Here is a 26,589-nt window from a genome sequence, read left to right as displayed (position 1 = left end):
ATGTTTGATGTCACTAATTCCAACCGCATTAAAAATATTTTTTTGCCTCCAACGTGGCTAGCCTGTGAGGAATAGGTGACGAACATCGCTATAGTCAGGAGAAATGAATGCCAGCTCTCTTCCGTCCCACTCTGCACTTTCCCCTCACCTCATTGCTCCAGCTGCTCTCATCATCCCGAATACAAGGCGACCATTCACCGTGTCCATAACAAAGAAAAAGGTCAAGACGCCAATAGTTAACAACCCATCACTTTCACTATTCTCCTTTGGCAACCTTGTAAAAAGCACCCAAGGCAATCTGTTCAGCATTCTTACAGGGCTTTTGTACGGCTATTGTTCGTCGTTTTCATCCAAATGACATCACCTTACATAATAATAATGCTTATTCCTAGCTGGTGGGTGGCATGACATACGCACGGCCATAACGGCACAGTCAGGATGGGAACATGACTGATGAGTTTTGTGGGTATTCATGGTTACGTGGAAGCGGGGCAGTCACACAGATATTGTAATCACCCGGTTATGTCTAAACTGGAGCAATCAAAATGTCATGGAGATCAAGGACGGAAAAATATGGTAACCGTCTTTCTCTATCTTTTTGGGAAACATGTAAAGCATAAGCAAGATCGGACCGTCACAATTTGAAAATAGCAGACTACAACAAAATACGGGATTGGAAAATCTGTGGCATCCTGCCCGACGGGTAACAAAAAACTGCAAGATGCAGAAGATAGGGAAACAAAACAACAGATCTGGTGAAATAGCTGTGCTGCAGCGATCCGGACAGTCTATTTGGACAAAGATCTAAAACATTTGCTGAGGTTACGTGTCTTTGGACAGTTTGGTCTACGGCCATGATAACAAGAAGCCTTGGTGGATATCGTTGGGAAGAGAAATTTGCAATGCGGGTATGTGGTTGCTAGCTATCAGACTTACGGTGCATAGTGAAACCGTATAAACTAACTGGTGCCTATGTCGGAGCGGAGTAGTTTGTGAAGTTTTCTTGAGGAGTGAGTTGATGCTATAACACGGGACAAACGCAAAATTTACGAATATTTATGAACTTTGTTGGTAAGTTTGAATGTCCGCCTCGATGTTTGATCCAATCGAAAGATTCGCTGATTAAAACGGACTCGTTCCAGAAGCAGCTGCAACAAGATGAGGAATTTGTTTATAGCTGCAGGCAAAAAAGAATGGGCGTGAGGGCACAGTTAAGAGTACGAAGTGGATAGCAGCTGGTGTACCGTCAGAGGAGATGTGTTGGTGCCATGTTACCATTGCACTGGTGTAATTCATTTTCTGGACAGCCTCGTAATGGACGTCGAGTGAGGTGATAGGATAGGGAATGTGTGATTCTGTGGGTAGAGGAGTTTCTGTTTGGCCAGGTAGGTCCATAGAGACAGAACGAGCCGATGAGGGATTACAGGCAATATGGGTTTTGCTAAAGATCGCTTTAAATACAATCACATACCAAGTTGAATGTGGTCATACCATACATGGCGTCCGAAGCATGCAATAATATATACGGCAGCGAACCGCACGCAAGACAAACGCCATCAAGTCAAAACGTTCGACAAGTTGCATACACTTTTCGCCGTGGCTACCATAATTTTGCTGGTTCCTACTGGGATACCTTATCTTTGATCACCGTTTGGCAGTTAATTCCCCGACTGAGCACTAGAATAAGAGCAGCTTCCCCTGTATGTTGCCAGCAACACCTGCTTATGCTATTTGTCACATATTCCTTTCGCCTCTCGCTCTGATTCCAACTTGCTGATTATTATGAGAAAAACAGCTCCGAACGTAACGAGACTACATTACTGCCAATAAAATAAGCGCTTTTCACTGAGATAGATTTCACTGGTTGTTTTTCACTTGCCCTTGACAGACAAGTTGTACCCTTAGTATTACTTTCGACTGCTTGTACGCGACAGTGATCAATAGAACAGCTGCCACTTACGTTCATTGACTTTTCTTCGTTTGGCCAAAAGCACCAGGCGATCAAGCGGCTATCCAGACAAGGGTTCCCGGTATTAAGGAAGCAGTAAGGGACTGTGGTCAACAACAGATATCTTGATGTGTGCAACAGCAATCGGGCAGCCCTCCTGATTCCACTCGCGACCAGGTAGTTGCCCAATTTTGAACGCCGACAAAAACGTTGGCATGGCATCCTTCAAAACTAGTGATTTCAAACTTGCATAGCTGCGTTATCCTATGTCGTCCTACCTATAAAAATGGCAGTAATAATAATCTTTTCCAACTTGTGGGGAGAGTGCTGATTGGGGCAAGATTTTGTTATTACAACGTGAAAACGGCGAGGAACAACACAATGAGAGAATAGGCACAAGCAACGAGACACGCTTATTACGTGAAATCACCGTAGATGTAGAAACCAGAAAATCTAAGACAGTGAGGAATGTGGAACGAGTTGTTTAATGAGAAAGCCAGTTGACGTGAAATAAAATTTAAAAAATCGATTCTGACCTTGAGTGGCCTTGGCTAGGGTCACAAAAAGCAGAATTGGTGACGAAAATAGGGATGGAATAATTCGAGTTAGTGATACATGGCAGGTTTCGTCCCAAATATATGTTCTAGACTGGAATTATGTAGACTCAGTAGCGTCCCTGCTGTTGAAAACTCAGGTTTAATGGATATTTACGATAAAGAGACAGCGTTACTACATAGGTCGAAACGAACCCCATGAATTGCTCCGCTGAACTTGTGAAAGGAGCGATTTTAAATTGCAGCAGAAAACCAGGGTGGTTGAATTTGAATAGAACGTTCAGTGCGTTAGAAGGAACTCGTCCCAGAGGCTAATTGGGCTGGGCGAAAAATTTGTTCGTGGTTGCAATTACAGGCTCGAATGGGCAAGAGTTTAAGGTCGATAACACGAAGAAAATATTTGCAAACCTGACATCAGACTGGGTACGGCAGTGCCGTGCCATCATTAATTTGATATTTTCTGGTTTTCAGCCAGCTCGTTAATAGATGTCAGGGTTGCGGCAATCGGACAGGAAACACACATTCCTGTGGTTGAACCAGACCTCAGGTAGTGCGGCCCCAACTAAGACGAAGGTGGCAATGACTTGTGGCCTGTGAATATTTCTCTTACATTCACTTCCACTCCCAGATTAAGGTTCCGTCAAACTCACGTAACAACCACCGGAAAATCTGGCCCATCGTCTTGGTAGTTTTACTCCCGTTAGGCCCTGCGTTTGATTTTCCTCAGCACACCCCGTCTCTGCGTACTTATAACGTTTTTTTTCGCTGGCCCCATAATAACAATTACGAAAGGCTTAAACAGTCTTCGATTGCTGGGCTTCTAGGTAGAGAATTACTCATACCCTCTGCTACAAAATCACTTGTTGTCAACACTAACTGTGGCAAACGTTCAGTTTTATATTATCTGATGCATTTGAAGCTCATCAGGACTTAATAATCTCATCCCATTCCCTGTTCTTCTCAAGCTTTTCCCTTCGGCAATGCCTGGTTTGGACGCCCCATTTGGCTGTTATCCATTCCACCTGACCTGTGCTCTACAGTTGAATGAATCCCCATCCGGACCAAACGTACTTATCGTCTTACAGTAGATTCGTCTTGCCTCAGAGGATTCCTTGGCGGACCCAAAAACATGCCACTTCTCAGATAATGGCGCATCCGAGCCCTGTCACATCAAACATGACGTCTGTCAAGGGCTGTCCGGAAACCAAAGTATGTCGGTGCAATCATTGCGCGGCACTGGCATGTCCAATTTCATACCATTGCCGCTCCTTTTTTTCAGTAGCCTGTCGCCTTCTCGTTCTTTAACTTTAAACTGCAAACTAACTCTAAGCCTGGCCCCAGCCGCCCCGGGACGTATTCATTCTAATCTGCTGAAACTTCCGTTCGAATTTAAACATCTTTGTGAATTTCATTCTGTGCTGCTCGCAAAGTGAATCCTTTCTTGTGCAAGTTGCTTTCACTTTTGTTAGTTAGCACCAACCCCCCCTAAGGAACTTAAGCACCAGACTCCATTCCAACAGCGACACCGGTGAATCTCTGCAGCTTCACTGTACACTATGGCAAAGATTCCTGATGCCGTTTATGCGTGTTACTGATTCGTCTACTTTATCATCCACACTTACGCTTCTTGTGATCCTGGCCATGAGCATAACAGTCCAAGGCCGAATAGGCTTTATGGGTGGTTTCAGAATTTGGTTCAAATTGACCGGCCAGATGGAGGTAACGCTGCTGCTGCACGAGTGTTTTTGTTCTGGCTCTTCTTTTTTGCGCAAAGCAGATGCCCCTTCTTTCCCATACCTCGTTCTGGGCTTGCCCATCATCCTTAAGACTTAACGATCTGATGTTGTCTGAACTTGACGTGTTCCTCCATAACCAAGATAAACTCCTGATAACCATGCTTGCTTCCCCATGCTGGTCTAGGTATGGCCAAGTCTACATTGGATATTGCCCACTGCTTATGATATTGTCTTTTATCGCGCAGCTCCCGGTACCCACAAACACCCTATCCTGACTGTAACCGTATGATCCTACTTGACGGCATGACACCCGATAGTTGGGAATAAACTTTATTAGTAGTAGTTTTGACATCATCAGTCCACCTCCTTCGTGCATGCTTTACCTATAAAAAATCAAATAAAGGACAACATTCATGACGATCGAGACAACCTCGAACTAGCTCCAGACAAAGAACAACAATGCTCTTGCATGAATGTCCTCAATTAAAGGCCAGACCCTTAACCACCGGCGGTAGGCCATGTACCCCCGCTACTGAAGCGATGGTGAGTATACGAACGCACCAGGTGCATCGTAACAGTGTGACGCTCCCTGCACCCTAATTGGATGGTGAGTGAACGCACCAGGTGCATCGTAACAGTGTGACGCTCCCTGCACCCTAATTGTCATTCACATGAGATTCTGATCCCTCGTGCGTGCTACCAGATATGAAGGGTGAAAAACCACAAAGCAGTGATGACTGTTGTTTGTGCATGAATAATGAACCACAGCTGCCAAATATGTTGTCCGGTCTAGGGGGGAGTCGGGTTAGTAAAATCGATCAGCAAACAGCCACTGGAGGAGAGAAGTCGCGAACGAAAATTAAGCGGTATCTACTTTTTTGGTCATTTGAGTGGAATGGAGATGTTCAGAATCTCGTATTCCGGCCAAACGAGGATGAAGCGTTGATGTTAACCGTGATGTAAAGCGGGGAAGCGCCACGATGTTGTGTGAATGGATGAATGATCTGTACAAATAGCAAGTATTTTATTAATTGTGCATATTCTAACCCACTGTTGGTGTAAATGCCCTGTGCATGACCAGTCAATACACAATGGTTCTAAAGAATGGGGAAATGAGGTTTAGAGTTGGGATTGTTGGTTGTCTCTATGCAAAGCAAAACACCAGACATTAAGCAAAGCTGACAGCGTTACTCAGGAATAGGACACGGCTTGAAAGGAAAGAAGTATGTTGTAAGGGTACATAAGCTAATGACCGAAGCTAAGGAAGTATGTAGCTACCCTTTCGCCACACACATGACTGTGAAGGTCACCGCCACTCGATAGATCACGAGATCTGTTTTTCCTTACACTCATAAATCACGCCACAGAATCGTGACTCACTTGACTACACAGCTCACAGTCAAGATTGCGATCCCAAGATTCGCTTCATTTCCCTACACGTACAAATCACGACACACAAGAGTGACTCATCTGACATCGATTGCCTACCGTCCGATAAGGTAGCAACAAGTCGTGAGCTGGCACCCACACACACGCAAACGTTCCAACGTATAGGATAACGGAACAGCAACACAACACAACTCAACAGAGCTTCGCACGTCGCCCAGCTCAGAGCACAGCCGCTCAGGATTTACGGCGCTTCAATCACGGATACTCAGGAATGATACTCTGAAATGCCCATGACTTACATCGGCGAGCGTAGTTGTATCTGCTTTCGTCAGGACAGAGGCTACACCGCACCAAAGCCCATTCCGTCATCCAAACAGAGAATACATATACTCATCACTCACAGTGGTAGACACCAGGGTCTTCATCGCTATGCACCACCTACAGATTAGAGCTGATAGCAGTGCTTCGGGGACTGGTGACTATTTCTCAAGCACACAATTTCTCTCCTGATATATATCAAACTCATGTAATAAACACTCGATTAACCAGTTAGCTCAGAATTCCATTCCCGCCAGCCCTTACACATCTGATTCCCATACGACACTTTTGCGCGCTTATATCGGCTTTTACTAGATCCCTTGTAATATAATACCGTATATCAGCGAAACCAGCCCCTGGTCGCTAGCCTACTAAGTACAAATCTATCTACTCCCTACTCCATGTAATCGCTTGTCATCATCCTAGTTGCATCAGACGCCAAGTTTTTCTTTCTATGTATATAAATGCATATTATCCCATTTCATATCCCCTCAAACTCACTATGTTTTGCAAATCTCCTCCCATCCCCTCACCTTCCCAAGCCTTAAACTTCGGAAGTGCCCGCTTTGGACGATCTGGTTAGCTGATCTCCACTCCACCTGGCCTATGATCTACAACTCCGGGATCACCAAACGGACCAAGAAAACCTGCAGTCCCATATCGGCTTCGTTCGAGCTTGTTTCCTCGACCAGGCTGAAATAAATACCGCTGCTCAATGAACTGCATACCCAAGACGAATTATCTCAAATGTTGACGTCCGTCACGGGGCTGTCCAAAAACTGAAGCATGTCAGGCCAATGATGGCACGGCACTGTCATACTCAGTTTGATAGCACACCCGCAACTGTTCCATTCCTCCCCTAAACCGTGCCCTCTTGCCTACTCGTTTCATTGACCCCAATCGACCACCATGACATTCATTCCAACCTATTGGACTACTCGTTCAAATTCAACCACCGCTGTGTTCCCATCAAACCTAACCCCTACACCTGACTTCCCAACAACAGAGCAACCAGTGAGTCTGCTTGTTTTCAGGTTGCACCATATTTTTGAGACTAAACTTGCCGTGTTCTCCCAATTCGGATTATCCCATCTCCACCTCCACTTTTGCTTGTTATGACTCCGGCCATTTACCCAACCGCCCAAGGTCACTCATGGCCAGCAATGGTTTTCCAGTTTTAGTTCATGTCAGCCAACTGAGTCACTGAATTACTCGGACCTCATGCCTATTGTTCCCTACAAGTTGCAAGAGAAACATATTATTATTATTTAATCGAGTACCTCCCACTGTTAGTGGAATTGTCCCCTTTTCGCGCAGTCACAACTACCCGCAAATCCCTCAGTAATGCCCCATTCTGCCTGTAAACGCATGATCATGCCAGACGGCATGCCACCCACAAGTTGTGAATAAACATTATTACGTGTGGCTGCTACAACAGCGAAGAAGTCACAAGACCTGAATCCGGACTTAAAACAGGATTTATCAAATTGTACCTGTAAAACGATAAGTCCCTTTTTAGCGTGTATACCTGTTGTAATAATTTTACTCAACAAGCAGACATTGTTAGTGCTTTACGTTTTCTCGTTCATACAACTAGTTTTCGGGTTCTAGTAGAGCGTTAACAAGTATAACGGGGACAGTGGAGGCGGGCATAAGAACGATTGAGATGACAGCCGCCAGACTCTCTGCCACATACCTACACTTCAGAGGGCCGGTGTAGATGCAAGTCCAGGAGGTGAATTTTCTGAATAGGAGGTACGTATGGTTGTGATTGATGACCAATTTCACTTGAGAAGGAGTCTGTTCCATGTGTGGTTTGTCTCCAGAGGGTTCAAGCAGGTAGAAATATAGGCTAGGACTAGGCAGTAGGACAGATGGAAAGGGGGCGCAACTTAAAAAAGCTTTGACCCTTTCTCAAAGAAAGTGTACAGTTGAAGATTTGAAGCGAAAAAATGCTCGGCTCCCTCAGAAGAAAGTAAGAATCGATGGTGTTTCGAAAGCTCACATAAGACAGCAAAGTGCAGATATGAGAGCAGAACTTTTTCCGTAGTTTGAAATACGGAAAAGGGGAACGTTCCGTCTAGACAGTTTGACAGTTCGACACTCGGAGCGAAAATCGGAGTTTGGGGAATTAAAGGGTGGGCAGGAATAAAACGCTAGGAGGAAGTCAGCTATTCAGCCTGTTGGTAGACTGAGTGGTTCATAACCCTCAGTTTTAACTAAATGCACCTCAGTAACAAAGGATCAAGCCCAAGTTTGTGCAACCAATAAATTAAAACATGATTTGTTAAAAGTGGCTGTGTATATTTCAGGAATGGAGTGTTGGCAGGTGGACGACGTATGGATATGAAGGACCGCCTGTGGTCGTTCGATTAGTCTATCAAGTATAGTCGATACATTATAGTCGGCTACGGGCATGTACACGGACCCGACAGTTACTATAGGTAGACTTGGTAGGTGAGATCGAGTGCGGTTATGAGTATGACGGGCGGTCGTTGGCCATTAGACTTGGATACCGGGCATAGTTGAAGCCTCATACTGAGCGTTGCGCACAGACGAAAGCCTTGCAATTACGGTAAGTAGCCAAGGTAGGCTATATCGACTACAGTTACGTGTAAGACGGGCCGTCGTTGGTCGTTAGATTAAGACATCACGCATACTTGTGGCTTCGTTTTTATCGGCCTCAACAGATACTGGCTTGGTGTTTACTATAGATAGCAGACATAAGCTATGACTGGCCATTGTTGGCAGTTAAATTAGGACACTGCGCATAGATGAGCCCTATTAATCAGCGTCGCCTATAGGCACTGGCCTAGCAGTTTCAAAAAGACGTCAAGGTAGGAGACATTGGGTACAGTTGTAAGTATGAGGTTCGTCGTTCGTCATTCGGTTAGGTATGCGTGCATAGTTTAGGCCTCGTATTCATCGGTTCGCATAAATGCTGGCCCGGTGTTTTTCATAAGTAGCAAAGATAAACGACAGCGCGTACACTTACGAGTACGACAGATTGGGTTGGATTAAGTCACCCGTTAATCAACACCGCACATGAACTCAGAACCGGCAGGCACGATAAGTAGCCAGGTAGGGCGACATCGAGCACAACAACGAGTATTACGAGCCACCAGATTGGGCTATTACGCATAGTTGAGGCCCCATTTTTACTAGCTCACATGGATACTAGCCTGGTGTTCACTGTACGTAGCACAGATAAGCGGCGTCGCATACGGTTATGGGTGTGAAAGGCAGCCGTTGGCCAGTGTATTATGTTAATGTGCGTAGGTGAGGTCTCACAATCAGCTGGCTTAGCAGTGTTCGAGATGAGTGACAACGCGTAGCGTTATGAGTATAAGGAGCCGTCGTTGGTCATTGTACTAAGCTACCGGGCATAGGTGAGGCCCCATAATCGGCGTCGCATACGGACACGGACTCAGCAGTTACGATAAGTAGTCGTGGTGAGTGACATGGAGCTTTATGATGGTCACGACCTACAGAGCTTCATATATATATATACGTATATATACCTGCAGCTATCTCGTGACGCCGTCTCATCTACAATATCGTTATGTATATCTAGGAAAGGGATCATCAACAGAGATGGCCCTCGCGTTTCCACTGCACAGTTTATGCTGTTGTCTAACAATGTTGCACTTAACGGAATTTGAGATCCACGGAAAAATGAGTTGTGACTAGGTTCACCGAACAAAGTGTATTTTGCGATTATACTCGCATTCGTTAAAGCTTGAAAGCGTAAAGCAAACAAACTTTAACAACCGGTCTTCCGTGGTGAAATTTGCGTTAGATATTCTTCAGGTTTTTATTCTAAAAAACACCGAAGAACGCCAAAATATGCCAAAGTGTGATTTCGCGTTTTATGCCGCGTAAGCCGGTGAGAAAATGCCAATCGGTGATGGTCCGTGACCTTGAAATTTCGCTCACTAAAACAAAATGCTACGTGCAACATGTCACTGGAAGGTGCAAATGAATGAGAGTAACTCCCCGTTAAAGTCACAAATTCGAAAACCCTATAGTTTCGGCGAAACTATTTGGGGTGCGCATTTGCTCAGCGGCCAGTTTGGATGACGCCGGAAACAACGACCTGTAAACAAGCACAGTAAATTCTATACAGCAGTCCGGCATGTTGGTAAATAGTGCGAGGCGAATTCAGGGCTAGATTCCAGAATTGGTCTCACAAACTGCCCAACGAATGAAAGCTCAGAGCTTGTGGACTTTGGCCACTCTCTGCTATGCATACTGGGAAATAATAAACGCACAGCAATAACTAAGGCCTAGTTCTCTCGATTCGGGGGGAGTGTGAACCGAGTCCATTAAGAATAAGCTTCCCAAGGGGAGTCGATGTGAATGAGCTTTGGCACTTTGGAATGATAAAAGAAATACATGAGTTAGGTGCAAATGTAAATGAGGAATTTAGATTACAGTAAAAGTTAGCTGGAGCAGAAATGGAATCACTGGCCCTGCGTTTGTAATCTATCCTAATATCGTCAGCAAACAGAAAAGAGGATCCGTGGGTGGTCAAATCAGTGACATTGTCACGGTGCGCCAAGAACACTAGTGGTCAAGAACACTATCCCGAATAACTCCGCTGTTGATGGGGGTTGCCAGTAAAGATAATAAAGATTGTGGTGAAGTACGTTCAGGCAGTGTGGTAAAAAGTGAAACAACACAGTAGCGAGCCACCAATCCCTCCTACTGCACTGAGGATGTGGTAAGTCAGTTAAGGTTGCGCGAGATAGCTTAATGGTATGAGCGCGAATTTGCTGACCGGGAGGTCTGCCGCTCGACTTCTATCTGGGCTTTCGGAAACTGGCAGTCTCAGTTCCTCGTGCTTCCTTTGGGTGGCGTGGCAGTTGGCTGCCAAAAGTGCTACATGCGTGTTATGGCAACCTGCTTTTTGAGCTTGGGTAACGCGTGCTAGCTTACGAAAAAAAGGACCAAGAAATCCTATTTCTGGTGTTAAGGTACTATTGCAAATATAATAATGCACACATTCAAAGTAAACACAATCTTATGTGCAGATAAGGTGAGATTTACAGAATAAGGATGTACAACAACCAGCCTGTGGATAAAATCGCAGTTCATTTTGCGGAAAAATACGATGAGGAAACAACTTGCAACGGCAACAACCTTAAAACACAATGAGCGAACAAAATCCATAGTTATAAAAATCATTCATTCGCCATTCCAACAAGGATTTCTCGCAAACTGTTCCTGTAAGACGAACATGATCGTAATAATGGACAGCTTAACCCAAGTCAAGGGCGAGAGACCCAAATCGGATGGCATATTTTCTGACTTTTCAAAAACATCTGATAGAGTCCTACACGTCCCGCTGCTCTGCAAACTTGAGTCCCACGAGAATCAATGTAAAATCGTTAACTGGATCCGGGCGTTCCCATCAGACGGATCATTTCGGGTGAAAGTAGGCTCCACCTAATTGGAAAATGTTTGGGACCGATTGGGAAGTCACGTTCCAGAGGAGTTTGGTAAACAATCGGTGGATTTATTGCTGGGCAACGTTTCGCTTTTGACACAAAAGCTTCGTCAGACCAAGTGAGTAAGTAAGTAGGTTGATTGGGTTTTTATGCAGTCAGGGAACCAATCCGTGAGATTCCTTATGACTAGTGACGTGATCAGTGCTGGGTGTTCAGTCTGATGTTCCTGTTTGTTGATTAGTGCGATGACTAAGCTTTACGATAGATCGGTTAGGGACCCCTCTGAAACGATAGGCTCCACCTACTTTTCTCCGGGACCCGTCTTGATTGTAGTCCCTCAACGCTCAATCCTGGACCAATGCTGTTCCTGATATACGTCGACGACCTTCTAGATGCTATTCCAGGTCTGTGTCTACTGTTTGCGGACGACCTGAAATCCAGGAGCTTCGACGCCAGTGCCCTTCAACTGGACGTAGACGCTGCAAAGCAGTAGTCGTTGGACTGACACCTTCCTCTGAATGACGAAAAGTGTGTCTATACGTCTCGGTGAATGCGTTTGTCATGCGTAGTGAGAAGGGACCGGAAGATATCAAGAAGATGAATGCCAGAAAGGACTTGAGTATGTGGTTCTTTTCAAACATGTCCTACTGGCTGCACCATGAGAAGATGACCAAAAAGATTACACCATTCTACGGATGATTTAACGCGTCTTCTTCGGTATCGCTTGCAAGGACTTCCAAAAACTCTATGGGGCTTACTTCAAAGCGCTCGTTGAATATGCCAGCCAAGGTGCATGAATGACGTAACCCTCATTGAGCATGTTCAGCAAGCTGCTAAGAAAATGGTGGCTGGCCTTCTATCCGTGGACTGTGAATCGCGTCTCGCGGTGCTTGACCTCTTTCCCCTGGAGTATCGTCACCTCCGAGGGGACCTACTTCCTACTTATGCTCTGTTTGAACAAGGTTTGACCATAAGTTTTTTCACCGTTGACCTAGCAAACACATGGCGGGAACATGGTAGTACGATTTCCAAGCTCAGAGCTCGCTTTCGTCATGCAAACCTTTGTCTGGTTTGGGCACAACTTTTTTCTGAGGCTTGTCAACGGTCCATCTAGAACTCCGTTCAAAGTCCTTGCAAGTCCTTGCGCCGGCATACTGTCCCGCTCTGATAACTTGAAGAGTAGTGCCACGCTCTTTTTTCATTAGTGCCTTTCGGATGAGCGACAATCGATTAACGATGAGAACAAAACCGACCGGTGGAACTTGGGTGAAGGCCTTGATCATTGAATCCGTGAACCCTCTATCAAACCCATCTTGAGCGCGTCCCTTCTAAGACTACCGTCTCGTGTGCGTACCACAACGAGTCTTATTGAACCATTGCTTGATGTTTCATATTCATCAACTGTTCACGAGAGAACGTACCTGATTTCACTATGAGCAAAATTTCACTTTGAAGTTGCTTGGAGGTTTCTATCACTTAGTTCGTTCTTGAAGCAGAGGTAGATATTCCTTCAGCCACCGCTTTCAGACTACATGAGCCAAATAATTTACTTGTTGCCAATCTTTTTTATGCCCCTTGATAAGTTTTTTGGCACAAACCTGCATATTGTATTGTTAGAAATTGAACGAGTCATTCGCTGTTATTGCTGGGTTGTTGAAATAATTGGTTTGGTTGGCACAGTAGGGCGTCTATTCGAGACACGCTCCGCTTCATTGAGGAGTGTAATCGGTTCTTCATCGCTCTTATTTGTATTCACTGCTGACCTAAGTATCAGTCTTACAGAACTTGTGAGACGTCTCCATACCCTCCGCTATGGGTGCTCAACTGTGGGGCGAATTGCCACACCACGTTATACCGTATTATTTCATTGCTGAGAGGAGAGTGAGAAATTAGTTCTATGCCTTGGCTCAATTCTTTACTTGATCCATTAAAACCAGTACGGATACTCTTTTTTGGAGTTAGTGCTATAAAACGCATCAGGGCACTAATGAACCAGTTAGAGGATGGTGCATAGGTTTTCTGATACTCTACAACTGAGTGTGCTGCACACAGGCCTTTTGTTGCAGTTGGCACGATATTCAAGATATCACTGAATATTTTCATAAAAGAACTTACTCAAAAGTTTACTGGAAACTTCGACAGCCCATGACCGGTTTCGCCCTTCTTAAGGTGAATCCGGTAGGCGCGATCCCTGGGTTTCCGTCAACCTTATGTCCTACTTGAGACCAAATCGGTCTTAGAGAAGTACAATCATTTCCAAATCAAAACGATAGATTCAGTTGAGTCGCTCGTAAAAATCAAGTTGATTCGCAAATGAGTGTGGTTCTCCAAAAAGTCCAATTTAGGTTCAAGTAGAACAGAAGGTTGACGGAAACTCGGGGGCTGCGCCTACCTGATGAGCCCCAAGAAGATTGAAACCGGTCGTGGGCTGTCGAAGAGTTTCAGCAACTTTGTGAGTATTTCCCTTTATGATAATGAATAGACCACTTAGAGACGCACTGCCCACATTTTAAGCATGTGACCAAGCAGCCATATATTTTTCCAGCCTTCCGTTCTCATCTGTCAGCGGTCCAAAATTGTCATTTTATTATCTTGAAAAGCTGGCAGCCTGGCTGTGACCTGTCGAGGAGCCGTGACGTCATCACTTGTATTGGAGCTGTAGCAAGGTTCCTTCAACACGTTCAGCAGCCGTGGAGTAACTGCCCAGCCATCGATATACCTTGGTCGATCTAATACCTTTGGCGCAGTTTGGCTCAGGTTTACGAGAATCCACAGCGCCCAGTAACCATCTGAGCATTCTAAACTATTGACCTGGTGGTGTTATGCCTCTAGGGTTGTATTCCGTACGCAGTGAAGAACTAGGAAGACTCCGTCCAATAAATTGTTTTCGTGAAAAAAGTCCTGCCTCTTTACTTGGCTCTTGCGCCACATTTGAGGCTGGTAGCGTGGCATTTAACTCAAGCCCGGGCACTGTTGCAGATTTCAAAGGCGCGACTCTGAGTTTCACATATCATCCCGCATGTGAATCTCTCAGGTTAGGCAACCCAAAGACAACATCCAACCACACCATACCACACTAAAATCTATTTCAGAAGCGTCACTGAAAATACACAATCCTATATTCGCATTATGAATACAAACAGATTTCACGCAACGAGGTATTTTTAGCTCTCCCAACGATCAAATACTTTCCAGCAATCCTTGGCATTTTCCTGTATCTTTATTGTTTGGTTTGCTCTCCTCGAGTAGTTGCTTATTACACAACGTTTGCAAACGTACTTTGGCTGGTAAGAAGAAAAAAGCGAGTAAACCCAGGGAAACAAACAAAGAGGAGATCAAAGGCAATATTCTTCGTCGGGTGAACGGTCAGGTAAAAAACGAAGGTGAAGAGAAATTCATCCGCCCTGGCGACACAATGTAGACCCAATGTTCTTTCAACCGCGTAAAAGCCTTCATCAGTGCGAAGTACCGACGGCGAGACATCTTATTCACACGTTGCATTCGAGGCGGACTTTCTATTAAATATCCAATAAGCTAAGTGGAAACCACCTTCGACACCCCAGCGTGGGTTCAAGACATGCTTCGCTACCGTGCAGTGTCCGCAGTGTCCTTTACTCTCTCCAGCAATTCAGATATTTCTATCAGGAGGAAGGCTTTCACTCAAGCTTTGGGTCGGGTTTGTTCTTGTCGTTTAGAGACTTCCGTTCTTCTGAAAGTGTGTGGTACCGCCCTTTAAGTTCCTAGCGCGCATCGGTAATCCTTCCAGTGCGAGGATTAAACATAGAGTGGGTCAGGAGGACCCTATCCTCGGTAGCTGAGAGCAGCAGCGCCCACACCCGTTAAAACACCCTTAATTTCCTTCTGCCGAATCATTCTGCACACACCAAGGCTCTCGCCATTCTGGACCAGGCCTGGAATATGAAAGTCTTTTTGGTAGACGGCAGTTTGGCGTCCATTACATATGGTCCAGCCACTTAAGCCTGCAGTACTGGGTGCATTTCGTGGGTGGAGCGCATTTCACCTCACCAAACACACGCTTATCAATCGGATTTTCTGATTTCAGCCGATTCCAGCTACAATTCTGCGGTATCAGTGGTCACAGGCGGATTATAACTCATCATCCACCCGGAGAGACCACGTCTATCAAACAGAAAACAACCCGCGCAATTTTATGCAGCACGCGTTCGTCGGATGCATCTGGTTATTTTTTGCTTTTTCGAGTAAAACCAATCATTAAACACCGTTACAGACTTCTGAATTCTTGTGCTGGCAACCTCCACCACACAATTGTGGGGGTTAATACGACACCCGTACAGCACTCCATAACTTCCCGTGTCAGACCTTGAATTGTACGTGCGACCCGTAGCGCGACTTCATTCCTTGTGGCATTTAAACACATACTGATGAACCGGATGATCTGGATCGATTTTTCTTACAATGCCTGTGCCTTTTGTTCCCTTCCAAAATGACAAGAATATCCTCTATATAAAATATGGTCCAACAGGGGACCGCAGGAATAAATAAGAGCTCCGAGGTTTGAAGATGTGGAAAATTTAATCAAAAATCGTAGGTAGGCCGCCTTATCAGTTGCCGCTGTTTGTATGAAAGTTTTCAGTGGCCCTCCATACTATCCACCATGCCCACAAACATGTCACTTCAAATAGCGCACGATATTGAGGAAACCCAGGGCATACCCGTCTACAAATGGCGCTTAGAGGATGGAACAAATAGGCAAAGTCTGGCACTCATCAAAGGTGGAGGAAAGCCAATATTCTGATACAGATATTTATTTCACCCTTGTGGCACTTAAGGAACCCTGCTCCCCGTCTCCGGATAATGCCCTGATACTCCCGTGTGCTAAAGAGCTCAAGGTCGATGAGTTTACCCGAACTTCAAAGACCGGATTTGTTTACCTATCTCAAGACTCGAAAACATTTCAGAAACTGGATACACAAGTTGGCGCGGTCATCTCTGTCCCGTGGGAGGTGTGCTCCTTCCACGTGCAAAGGACTCGATCGTCATTTCGAAGCCTTTGTCCGGTCTTGCAGTTCGCCCTCTTGGAGCAATATCTTACTTGTCCGGAAATCCCAATGGAGGTGGCACAAAGGAACCCTTTTAGCTCATGTGCGAAACAACTCGGCAATATTTGGCTTTGCTTTCACGACATTCCAACTGATCTCTTTCCCCCGGAGTACCGTCGCCTCCGAGGGGACCTATTTCTTACTTATGCCCTGTTTGAACAAAGCATGGCAAACAGGTTTTTACCGTTGAACTAGCAAACACATGGAGGGGACATAGTAAGAAAATTTTCAAGCACAGAGCACACACATTCACCAGACAAATTTTTTTCTCATTTCGGGTAGTAAGTGCGTGGAATGACCTTCCTCCAACGGTTGTTCACGCTCCTTCTAGAACCCAGTTTAAAGCACTATTAGACATTTATGCGAATCCTCGCGCTGGCGAGCATACCGCCCTACGCTGAGAACATAAAGAGTAGTGCTACACCATTTTTTCACTTGTACCTTTCAGGTGAACGACAGCTACTCACCGACAAGAACAAAAGCGACCCGGAAACTTGGACAATAGCCTCGATCCTGTGTGCCAATCCGTGAATCCGTGAGGTTGGTCGGGCAAGAGACCGGCATCAGTTTGTATCACGCACTTGATAACCTGGCCTGAAATTCACATGTCTTCTGAAGGTAATTTTTTTGACGCAAGCCAAATGGGCGGCCTCGAAACGATGATTCAGAATATCTCTCAACCACATGGTGTTGTATCGAAACGTACACTGAACTAAACATGGCTTCGTCTATGCTGCACGTGACTCGGAATTGCTCGTTCGTTTGGCGCCAAGCGCAGCGATCAGCTGTTTGGCAAGATGGCGATATCACTGAGTTCTGAAGGGGGCATGAAAGATCTAGACGAATACTCATTGAGGATATATAAATCCGATCCAAGGGACACCAACTACCAGCGTTTGCCTAAATGCTGGAACGCAAAGGATCGCTCCAGGGGCTTGAAGTTGTCGCACTTCGCTCTTACTGTCTCTTATGGCAGTGCATATTCGGACCGCCATGGTATTTAACGGTTTGATTGCCTAGTCTTTTTTTACCTTTAGATACTTCTTATGGTGGCCATGATCCGTCTTGTGTCCGTTCTGATTCTCCGATACCACTCACCACTGGCATATACTACTTCGAGATGACTGTATCGAGTAAAGGCAACAACGGGTAGTTATCAAATATCTGTGACACATACCATCTTTTAGAAAATCCATGGCGATTGGCGTAGCAACGAAGACTTCAAGTTTGACGAAACTCCCTGGTAAGATATGGTTTCTGAGTTATTCGGGGCGAGATGGCCGAAGTGGTTAGAGCGCGGATTACTAACCTGAAGGTCCGCGGTTCGAATCCGACCTCCGCCACTCGACTTCCCCTGTCTAGGCTTGGGCAACCTGGCAGTATCCCAGCCCTCGTGCTCCCTTCGGGTGGCATGGCAGCTAGGCACCGGAAGGGTGCTACAGCTGAACGCTTTTCTTTGTACAGCAAGCAAGGTGACCCAGCTGGCTACACCACACGACGGCTGACGTGGCATGAGAGTATTGTTAGTTGTAAGTGTCATGGTTGTTCGCCGGCTGGGATACTGCTAGGGCGCCCTGATTTTTTATCGTTCTCGGTGCATCCCGTGAACATGTATTAGTTAAATCTCGCCCCACATCAGCTGAGGAGAGCTGGTTCCGTGCACATGATCACTGTTGACTATAATCGAAGCACTCGCTCAAATTTAGTCAGTTCACACCTGCAGAGGGTCCGCAAAGTAGAACTAAGATTTGTAGTTCCGCTCGTTTTTCGCAGTTTTTTTTTGTTTTCGATTCCTTTAAGACTAACTTCAGCTTGTAGCTGGTCTATTTATTCCTAAGCAACCTTTTAAAATGAGGTTCATGCTACCATTTGGTGGTTCACTCAGGAACGCTTGCCCTTAGGAATCGCGTCTTGCCTATCGTCACGTAGTCGCTAGTCGCCGTATCGACAACGGAGGAGAGTACCGTGGTCTGGTCTAAGGTAGTGCGAGCTGTCCACCTGAGCACCTCTGGTGGTGGCCTTTAAATAGTCACGGGTTTCCATTTCTCATTGAGCTCGAGAGCTACTTTTTCGGTGCCTAACTGCCGTGCCACCAGAAGGAAGCACGAGGTCTAGGATACTGCCAGGTTGCCCAAACGAAGACAAGGGAAGTCGAGAGGCAAGCAACAGGTTCGAACCACGGCCGGAAATAGCTCTGGTTAAGTCGTAAATTCATTGAACGTGGTTCAAATCCAAATTCTGCTTTACGATCGATCTAAGCTTGGCTTCGGTAACCCGACAGCATAACATCCCTAGTACTTCCTTTGGGTTTAATGACAGCTAGGCACGGAAAGGGTGTAAGAGATTATAATATTTATTTAGTTTGTTCGGATGGTTAGAAAGGCAATCTTCCGTCAACGCGAGTGTTGTTTCCGTGGTTCCTCCAGAATGGCACAAACTGCGAGGTGGATAGTTCATGGCTTGGCACAGGGAAGTGAGAGAGCTAATGAAGAGTTGTTTGTAGTCTGTATTCCAGAATGGGATTCCAGTGCACACCTGCGATTTGCTGGAGACAAAGGAATAGAGGTTGGTCGATATCAGTGGCCTTCTCGCTGTCAGTCTCTTGTAATCTAGCCTTTGGAGGTGTAGACACCTCAGAAATTTTGCTGTGGACTAGCAACCCTCCCTCATCCACTCTTTTATATTACTTTACTCTGATATCTTAAACACTTATTTGTACACCAATTTGGCTTTGACGGGAGACTCACCTGGAGCCTAGCAGCCCTACGAGTAGTGAATTATGCCTAAATTTGGTGGTTGTCCGGCAGTGTAGCATCAATATCAACATTGATGCTGGTGTCTCTACGGAAGATGGCCTAGCTGCCGGAGCTCATCTGCACTTCATGATGCATTTCCTTCTGGCGCGCATACCTCGAGCCCCACCATGTTCATCTGATAAGACAAGACACTGTATGATATTTCCCCAGAGCTACCATAGCTGAGGGGTACCATTTAAACATGGCTCGAGGAAACTCGGAGTGCAATCAGTAAAATCCAGAGTACAGTTACTTGGAGTGCGCATGATGCAGCATCGTTCTTCTGACTTCTGGACACGATTGATATCTTCCGGCTCAGCCACCTTGACTTTTGCAGAAAAATCCTGACGGTGTGTTGATAGAAAGAGTACATCTGTGAAATCCTATTAGTGCTTAACTGCCATGCCACCCGAAGGACACACGAGGGCTCAGACAGTGCAAGGTTGCCCAATCCTAGACAAGGGTAGTCTAGATACCGATTCGAGCACAGATTTGTGAAATATGAGCAGTCTAGATGACGGTGCCTAGGAAAATTGTGCAGTATAGGCGGTCGACAGCAATACACCAACCGTACATTTGGCGATCCATTACCGTAGTTATCAGAGCAATCAAAACGTGCTCTACAATCCCGAGGGAAGTGGGCGCGACGGTTTGACAGCCTCCTTGGAGCGCTTTACGGGATACAAATATAAATTATTCAGCAGAACAAGGCGATGAATCATTCTTTCGGAACACGGTGAGGCATCAAAAATAAGCAAGTGTTATATGGTTATCTTTCAAAAGGGACGGAAGGCTGTTAGCCCGCTCAGTAGATCACCGTGTAAGTTGAAGTGAGGAGTGCCTTTGAGATGCCTTACAGGAGCATGGGGTTGTCTTAGGAAAGCCATCGGGATACCACCCATGTGGCCGTAGAATCCAGAACACTCTTTACTGTTGTGCTGCTTAAGTAAGCAGAACGTAAGGGAGACCTCTGCATCTCGAATTCTCCTGTGCAGGCATGGGCACCCTGGCATTATCCCAGGCCTCGTGCTTTCTTCGGGTGGCATGGCACTTTGACACCGAATGAGTTGAATGAATTGAATTATTATCATCGTCATCCCCATGCCGACAGATATCCCATTGTCATCTCAGATATCGTTGGCAAACTGGCTGCTGAGGCGACTGGATATTAGACACACGACTTTAATGTCATTGGGCGGCAACTGTTCGGCGGAATTCTCCCGCACTATAGGATCTATCGGATGCTAGCTATGGTGTTCACCATGTTTCCTTCAGTCAAAAAACCACCGTGACATAAATAAAAGGTTTTCATGCAGCCTTGTGATGACATCGGATGAGACATCGTATTTAACGTCCATAACATGTGATTACTAGTGCTCTCCACCTTTGTTGCTTCGCTCCCGTCGTTTAGACTTCGTTATCTTGCTCTTGTTTCAGCCTGAAGCAAACTAACTAACAATCAGTTGTAAAGCCCACAATTACTACTTTGATATACGTCTACAGCATTTTAAACCTCTAACACGAGGTACAATTACGGTGATTAAGCTCGTGGTTCCCTGGATATATCGACGTTTCAGCCGCTGCAGCGGGAGGAACCTTACTTAATTTGTTTTGGTTCCAGTGACTAACGGCGCGTGACCGATCCAGACCATCTTTGGTTACTTGAAGTGGTCTGTCGGTCTCAGTCTTGATATTTCAGTGGGGCGAGACGGACCAAGTGGTTAGGGCGCGAATTTACTGACCGGAAGGTCCGTGGTTCGAACCCGACCTCTGACACTCGACTTCCCCTGTCTAGGCTTGGGCAACCTGGCAGTATCCCAGCCTCCGTGCCTCCTTCATGTGTGGCATGGCAGCTAGGCACCGAAAGGGTGCTACAGCTGAACGATTATTATTAATGGCCAACTGTGGTCTGTCCAGAGGAAGACTTGCGAAACCGAGCACTGACCACTAAAAGCCACCCTAAGTTGTCCAGGTATAGCTTTCAGCTCTGGACACCTCAATGTACCCAAGCCGCCTCAGTTCATCGGAGATTCCGCCTGATGGAACCCTCAGTTTGAATTCAAGACAATGTAAATGATGACCATCTGCAACTTTTCGTTGGTCGCCAGGTGTTTATGAATAGTTAACTCGATTTTACTGTCTGGGGTCCTCTTGCCATTGGGCAACTGTGGAACTACCTACCAATGGCATGACTCACTCGATGATCATTGACTCAGGAGTGCATTCGTTACTCCATATCACTGTTGTTTGGCATAGGTTTTCTCTGAATGTTTCCGACAAACTTATGGAGCAAAGTTCACTCCGAAGATTCGGTAAGCCTTCTAAAACAAACATTGTGAAACCCATTGCCTCTTTTAAAGGCCTCATAAAACGGGGAATGTGTAGTCATCTGACGTTGGATGTTCAGTCTACTATGTTGCTATGCCCTCATGTAAGAACGGTGGTTGGTGGGTGGTGATTATTAGCCCTTGTTGCAAGACGCAGGATCTCGAGCTCAGAGCATAATTTTGCTGGAGGGTCTACCGGAAATCATCTGAACGCAAGGCTGTATGTGGATATTCATGAACCAGGAAGTACAAAAAGTGGAGGAGATTAGTGCATTGAGGAATGCACGAAAGCTATTTCAGCTAGTTCACAATACAGGATCCAAAGAATTATTTGTGAATTAGTTTACTTCATTCTCCAGCCTGGTTCGCTATGCAGGATATTTTTAGCGAAAATTTAGGTGGACATCGCTTTTACGTCAAAGTGTGATCAGTGCGTCCGGATCTCTTCTTGTTAATGAGGTGCTGATATGCTTTGCCTTCTTGAAACGCCATCGGTCCGCTGGCGCAGGTGGTCGTCTTCGGCTACTAAAAGGCGGTGATGGATCATTGTACCCTAGCCATCTAGATTTAGGTTATGTGCAGCAGCGCACTACAGACAATGGGCCGGTTGCTTCTACATTTGTTTAGAAAGGCGTCCAAAACGCAGTGAAAGCCTTACGCCCAGTATAATGCACCTCGCTGGCGGCCGGGGTCTCCCTTTTTCAGGAAGTTTTTCTATTCTATGGGTTTGTCGGTTCTGCATGTGTTTTAATTTCGAAATGAGGGCTCCTGAGTTTAGACATATACTCTGTGTTTCTTATTCTCGCGCTTATGACCATGCGAATGCTTACGACGAGTTATTCAGAATTTTCCCACAACTAGTGAAGCTCATCAGTGCCATCACTCGCTCTTATTTTGTTGCCATGGGCCACACGTTTTAAGGAACCGTATACACTCATCTAGAAATCACAGCTAGGGAAACTTGTAAAGTTGGACGATGCGAACAGTTTTGTCTAATTTTGACTAACCAGCACTGTTCACAATGTACTCTAAGTAGGGTGTCGAAAGTTTCCTTTGCCTTGGTATTCGTCTTGTACATCTAAGGTGCAAAGCCTTCAGGATTTTCAGTCTCCACGTGTCCATCATGAACTTTTGAGGAGAGCTATCCTGATATGTTGACCACTTAACATACATGGGTAACTAAATAAGCAAGGCTTCTATTGTTAGACTTTTGGTATCGGAGGTAAGTTTCGCTGAAGCTTGAGAGTTGTGTGTACGCAACAATCGTAAGATCAGTTGTTTCAGGACTTAGCTCTTCTGACCTGTGGCTCTTAAATGTCTTCAGACTCTGTAACCACCGGCTCCTTCGCTGCGTAGCAAGCAGTAGCTGGCTGCAACATGTTCGCAATAAAATTCCTGATAAGTGGGGAACTGGCAGTGAGTCGGAATTACCGGCGTAGCAAATAAATAAACGTGAACTATGTACATCCAACCGTCGTCTGCTCCGAACTCTTGTTGGCGGAAGATCCGTAGGGAACAGACCAAGGTCCCAGTAGTGAGTTTGTTGTTAACTCCTAAGCACACTGGCTAGCATTAGTTTGTCGCGTGCTGCGCTTATATTGGATTGGGATCGCAACCCAACTAGTGGTTTGTTCCGACAGCGTGCTCAGACGGACCTAAATCGAAGGTACGCGTAATTTGTTCATGGTCGTATTCTCTAAGGGTTCAAGGCCTAAATTTCCTACTCTGCTTCATTGTCATATCGTTCTTTTCTCGACGTTCTATGGCAATTAAGCACCAGACTTACGTACGTAACTTTCGCTTCGCTCATCGTTGCTGTGCCTTCTCCCTACTTTGTCGGGGATTTTTCAGGAAAGCTCATCCTGAAAGCCATGCTGGCATACAGAAAACGTTAGTTTATGCGTTTTCACAGGCAAACCAGAACAGTGATTTCACCTTCCCATTTAACTTCGGTGACAGCTGCTTTAAGTCCAACTCTCATTTAATGGTCACTCTCTTTGCACCGCTCTTGTCATGGACGTATTTTCTGGTATAATCGCATCCCATTTATTTTTATTTGTCCGGCTTAATTGTCTCTGATCAATGTCACACTTTTCCTAGGTTCGGAGCACAGTTCCTTTGGCTACCACAATGACGGATCGGTGTACCATGGGTCTGCCAGCGCAGGAATCAAATTCGGTCCCCGCTTTGGCGAAAACGATACTGTTGGCTGTGGAGTGGACTTCATGTCCCGTAGTTTGTTTTTTACTCGCAACGGTGTTTTCCTCGGGAAGGCATTTGAAGGCAAGGTACCAGTAAGTTTTTTCAATCGCGATGGCTCTTTCCTGAGGATCCTGACATCTCGGAGGCCGTTGTTGTTGCGCCTGGTTCAATACCCACTGCTTGATCCGCTACCCATATCTTAATTCGTTCAAGAAATCTTCGTGGGTATTAAAGGAGGTTGCCACCGCAGTTAGCTTTTGTGTACTTCACGAGTACCGGGGTTTGTAGTTTCAAATATTTATTTCAACTTGCAAGTGAAGTCAACCTACGCTGCAAGGTCCAGAAGCCCTGGTCCGTTGCTTTTTACTTGTCAGAAATTATCAGCAGTGTGTCACACAATTCCCTAGAGATTCGTACCAAAGAATTTTTCACTAGGAGTTTTAACAACTGCGGATGGTTGACCAGCATAGTGAAAAAATACTGATAAAGTGATGTCTAGATCTTGATGGCTTTATAGTACTCCATGAGTGGTGGTTGTTCTTGTCTGAACTAACCACCTTTTCGCAAAAGATGTTACTTAACCTTTTTGCCACTAGTTTGGATCCAAAGTAATACCACTTATTGGCATGACAGCACCAACGCGCTGGAGTTTGTTTGGAGTGGGTAACTTGCAATCCTGTCGGTTACCTGACCTCTTGAGCAACTATTGCTTGGCAGTGTTAACCGTCTGCCGGAGCCTCATGCCTTCTACCTGGCTACTATTTAGGGCCTGTCCCACTTTCCCCTTTAGGACAGGCTTACTGGAATCCTGTTTGCTTGCGACTGCAGTTTACTTACGTTTAGCACATTCAGTATTGTCTAAGACAGAGTTATGACTGTGAGAGTTATTGGAGTTACTTGGAGATGGCTGTAATTTGCTACGTGCCTTTACTTATGTGTTCAATCAGATCATATAGTTGATAGAAATTTGGGGATCACGCCTGCCTGATGAGTCCCAAGAAGGGCGAAACCGGTGCTGGACTGTCACAGTTATCGGTAATCTTATGAATGATACGTTCTGTCAACAATCTGTACTTCTGTATCTCAAATCTCGTACCAAAGAAACATGTGGACATTGCCCTCAGCAGATCGAATTGGAGAACATAAAAAAAAACAAGCGACCTAGTGAAACCTTCTGTTAACGCCAAAGTGGTGTGCAAATGACTGGTTTTCGCTAAAACATTGATAAATAGGTATCTGTTATCCAATAGCCCACCCATGCTATTCCGCCAACTTGACTTTGATACCTTGACGGACACTCAGTTATTGTGTATTCTCATGGGTTACTTGACAGCTTACAGCCTGAAAACCAGCACAACCTTATCACTGGAAATCGTTGAAATACATCGACTGATACCAAGCTAAAACTTGAGTGCATTGAACTGCGCAAAAATCCACCTTTCTGCCCCTATAGGATGATATGCTTCAAAACGATTATCATTCTAGTTTCAAGCCCGAACTGATCTGATAAAGCAAAACGTTCCAAACCTGAAATCCCGTTTCTCACTGTGGACTAGTTCGTACTATCTACTGTAGAGTGTTTCTACAATGCTAGTCCGTGGTAGGCCAGACAGTCACCTGTCCGGTGCGATGCTGATGCAGGCGGTCGTGTTTTCCAGGTCATCGGGCTTGACCTGTCTGTATGACAAAATTCTGCTACTAAAACTGACAGCTTGCAATATGGTGTGGCTTTCAATAATATGCAAGTCCGTAGAAAAATGGCCCATGGAACCGCGTACCAACCACCTTTTCGTAGAACACGCCGAATCGTTCATCTGACTATTTATGTCAGGCAACCAATCAAGTTGTGAATAATCAGCGTCTATTTTCATGTTGTAGATGTTGATGGTGAGGATATCATTTTTTGTCACTGTTCTCTAGATCGATTCATACCTTTTTCTGGTTTTGCTTTTACAGGCTAGTCCTGCAACACGTTTGTATCCGGCCGTTGGTTTAATGGGCCGAGGAGCTCGCCTAACAACCAATTTCGGACAGCGTCCTTTCAGTTACGCCTTCGAATCCTACATCAATCGGGAACGTGTTTTCAAGGAGAACAGCCTCATCGACCGCGTATGTAAGGAGGAATTCGCCGGACCGAAAATGCGGGAGTGCGTTCATTTCGATGTTTTGCGCATGCAGTTATTCCTACCAGCACTAATTTGTTTACTACGGAGTGTTTTCCGTCTCGCACCCATACTATCGTTGCTATCCCCCTTTTTCTTTCGCGTTCACTGTCCGTTAAGAACTAGAACCTCTGAACACTCCTGGTCACCCGTTAGAGTAGATTTCCGTATAAGTTTTTCCACGGACCTGGTACAAAGAGGTTTATGGGCTACGTAGGCTCTTGGTATGGCATTTGTGCGTAATGAGGTGTGTCAAATGTCTCCAACATCTCTCTGTACAAATTGCCTGCAATGAGAAAGTTGGTCTTCGAAGCCGAGGAGCCAACGTTCTTGTTTTCCAGAAGGAAAATGAAGTGGACTTTCACATGCATGAACCAAATTTATGTGTAGATGAGAGTACTTGGCAGAAACCATTCATTCTTATGGTTTGTCCTGAAAGACCTTCGAAGTTTCTCTGTGTTGGACCATCGGTGTCTCCAATGCATTGCGCGGGTCTTGTAGGAAAATCAGATCAATAATGCTGAGGTTTTTTTCAGATGGTTTTCAGGAAATTTCACTCCTTGGATTGATCAGCTGATCACACTCCAACCATGACCTACACAACTAACAATATTCTCATGCCACATC

The 26,589-nt window shown here is 45.5% G+C and overlaps 2 protein-coding genes across 2 annotated transcripts in view; one reads left to right on the top strand and one right to left on the bottom strand.

The window, feature by feature from the left end:
- Positions 1-17,181: 17,181 nt before the first annotated feature.
- The window catches only part of T265_09413 (hypothetical protein), a gene marked incomplete at both ends in the record, with an annotated part of 26,959 nt that continues 17,551 nt past the window's right edge, over positions 17,182-26,589 (top strand). The window contains 3 exons of the mRNA XM_009175465.1: positions 17,182-17,719; positions 23,699-23,892; positions 25,757-25,947. Coding sequence (XP_009173729.1) covers positions 17,671-17,719; positions 23,699-23,892; positions 25,757-25,947 — 434 coding nt within the window. The remainder of the gene's footprint in view (positions 17,720-23,698; positions 23,893-25,756; positions 25,948-26,589) is intronic.
- The window catches only part of T265_14830 (hypothetical protein), a gene marked incomplete at both ends in the record, with an annotated part of 18,231 nt that continues 12,596 nt past the window's right edge, over positions 20,955-26,589 (bottom strand). Inside the window, 2 exons of the mRNA XM_009175466.1 lie at positions 20,955-21,142; positions 21,469-21,592. Coding sequence (XP_009173730.1) covers positions 20,956-21,142; positions 21,469-21,592 — 311 coding nt within the window. The remainder of the gene's footprint in view (positions 21,143-21,468; positions 21,593-26,589) is intronic.

Source organism: Opisthorchis viverrini (genome assembly GCF_000715545.1).
Source record: "Opisthorchis viverrini unplaced genomic scaffold opera_v5_282, whole genome shotgun sequence".
NCBI classification, from domain to species: Eukaryota; Metazoa; Platyhelminthes; class Trematoda; order Opisthorchiida; family Opisthorchiidae; genus Opisthorchis; species Opisthorchis viverrini.
This window is presented reverse-complemented; position numbering and strand designations above follow the sequence as displayed.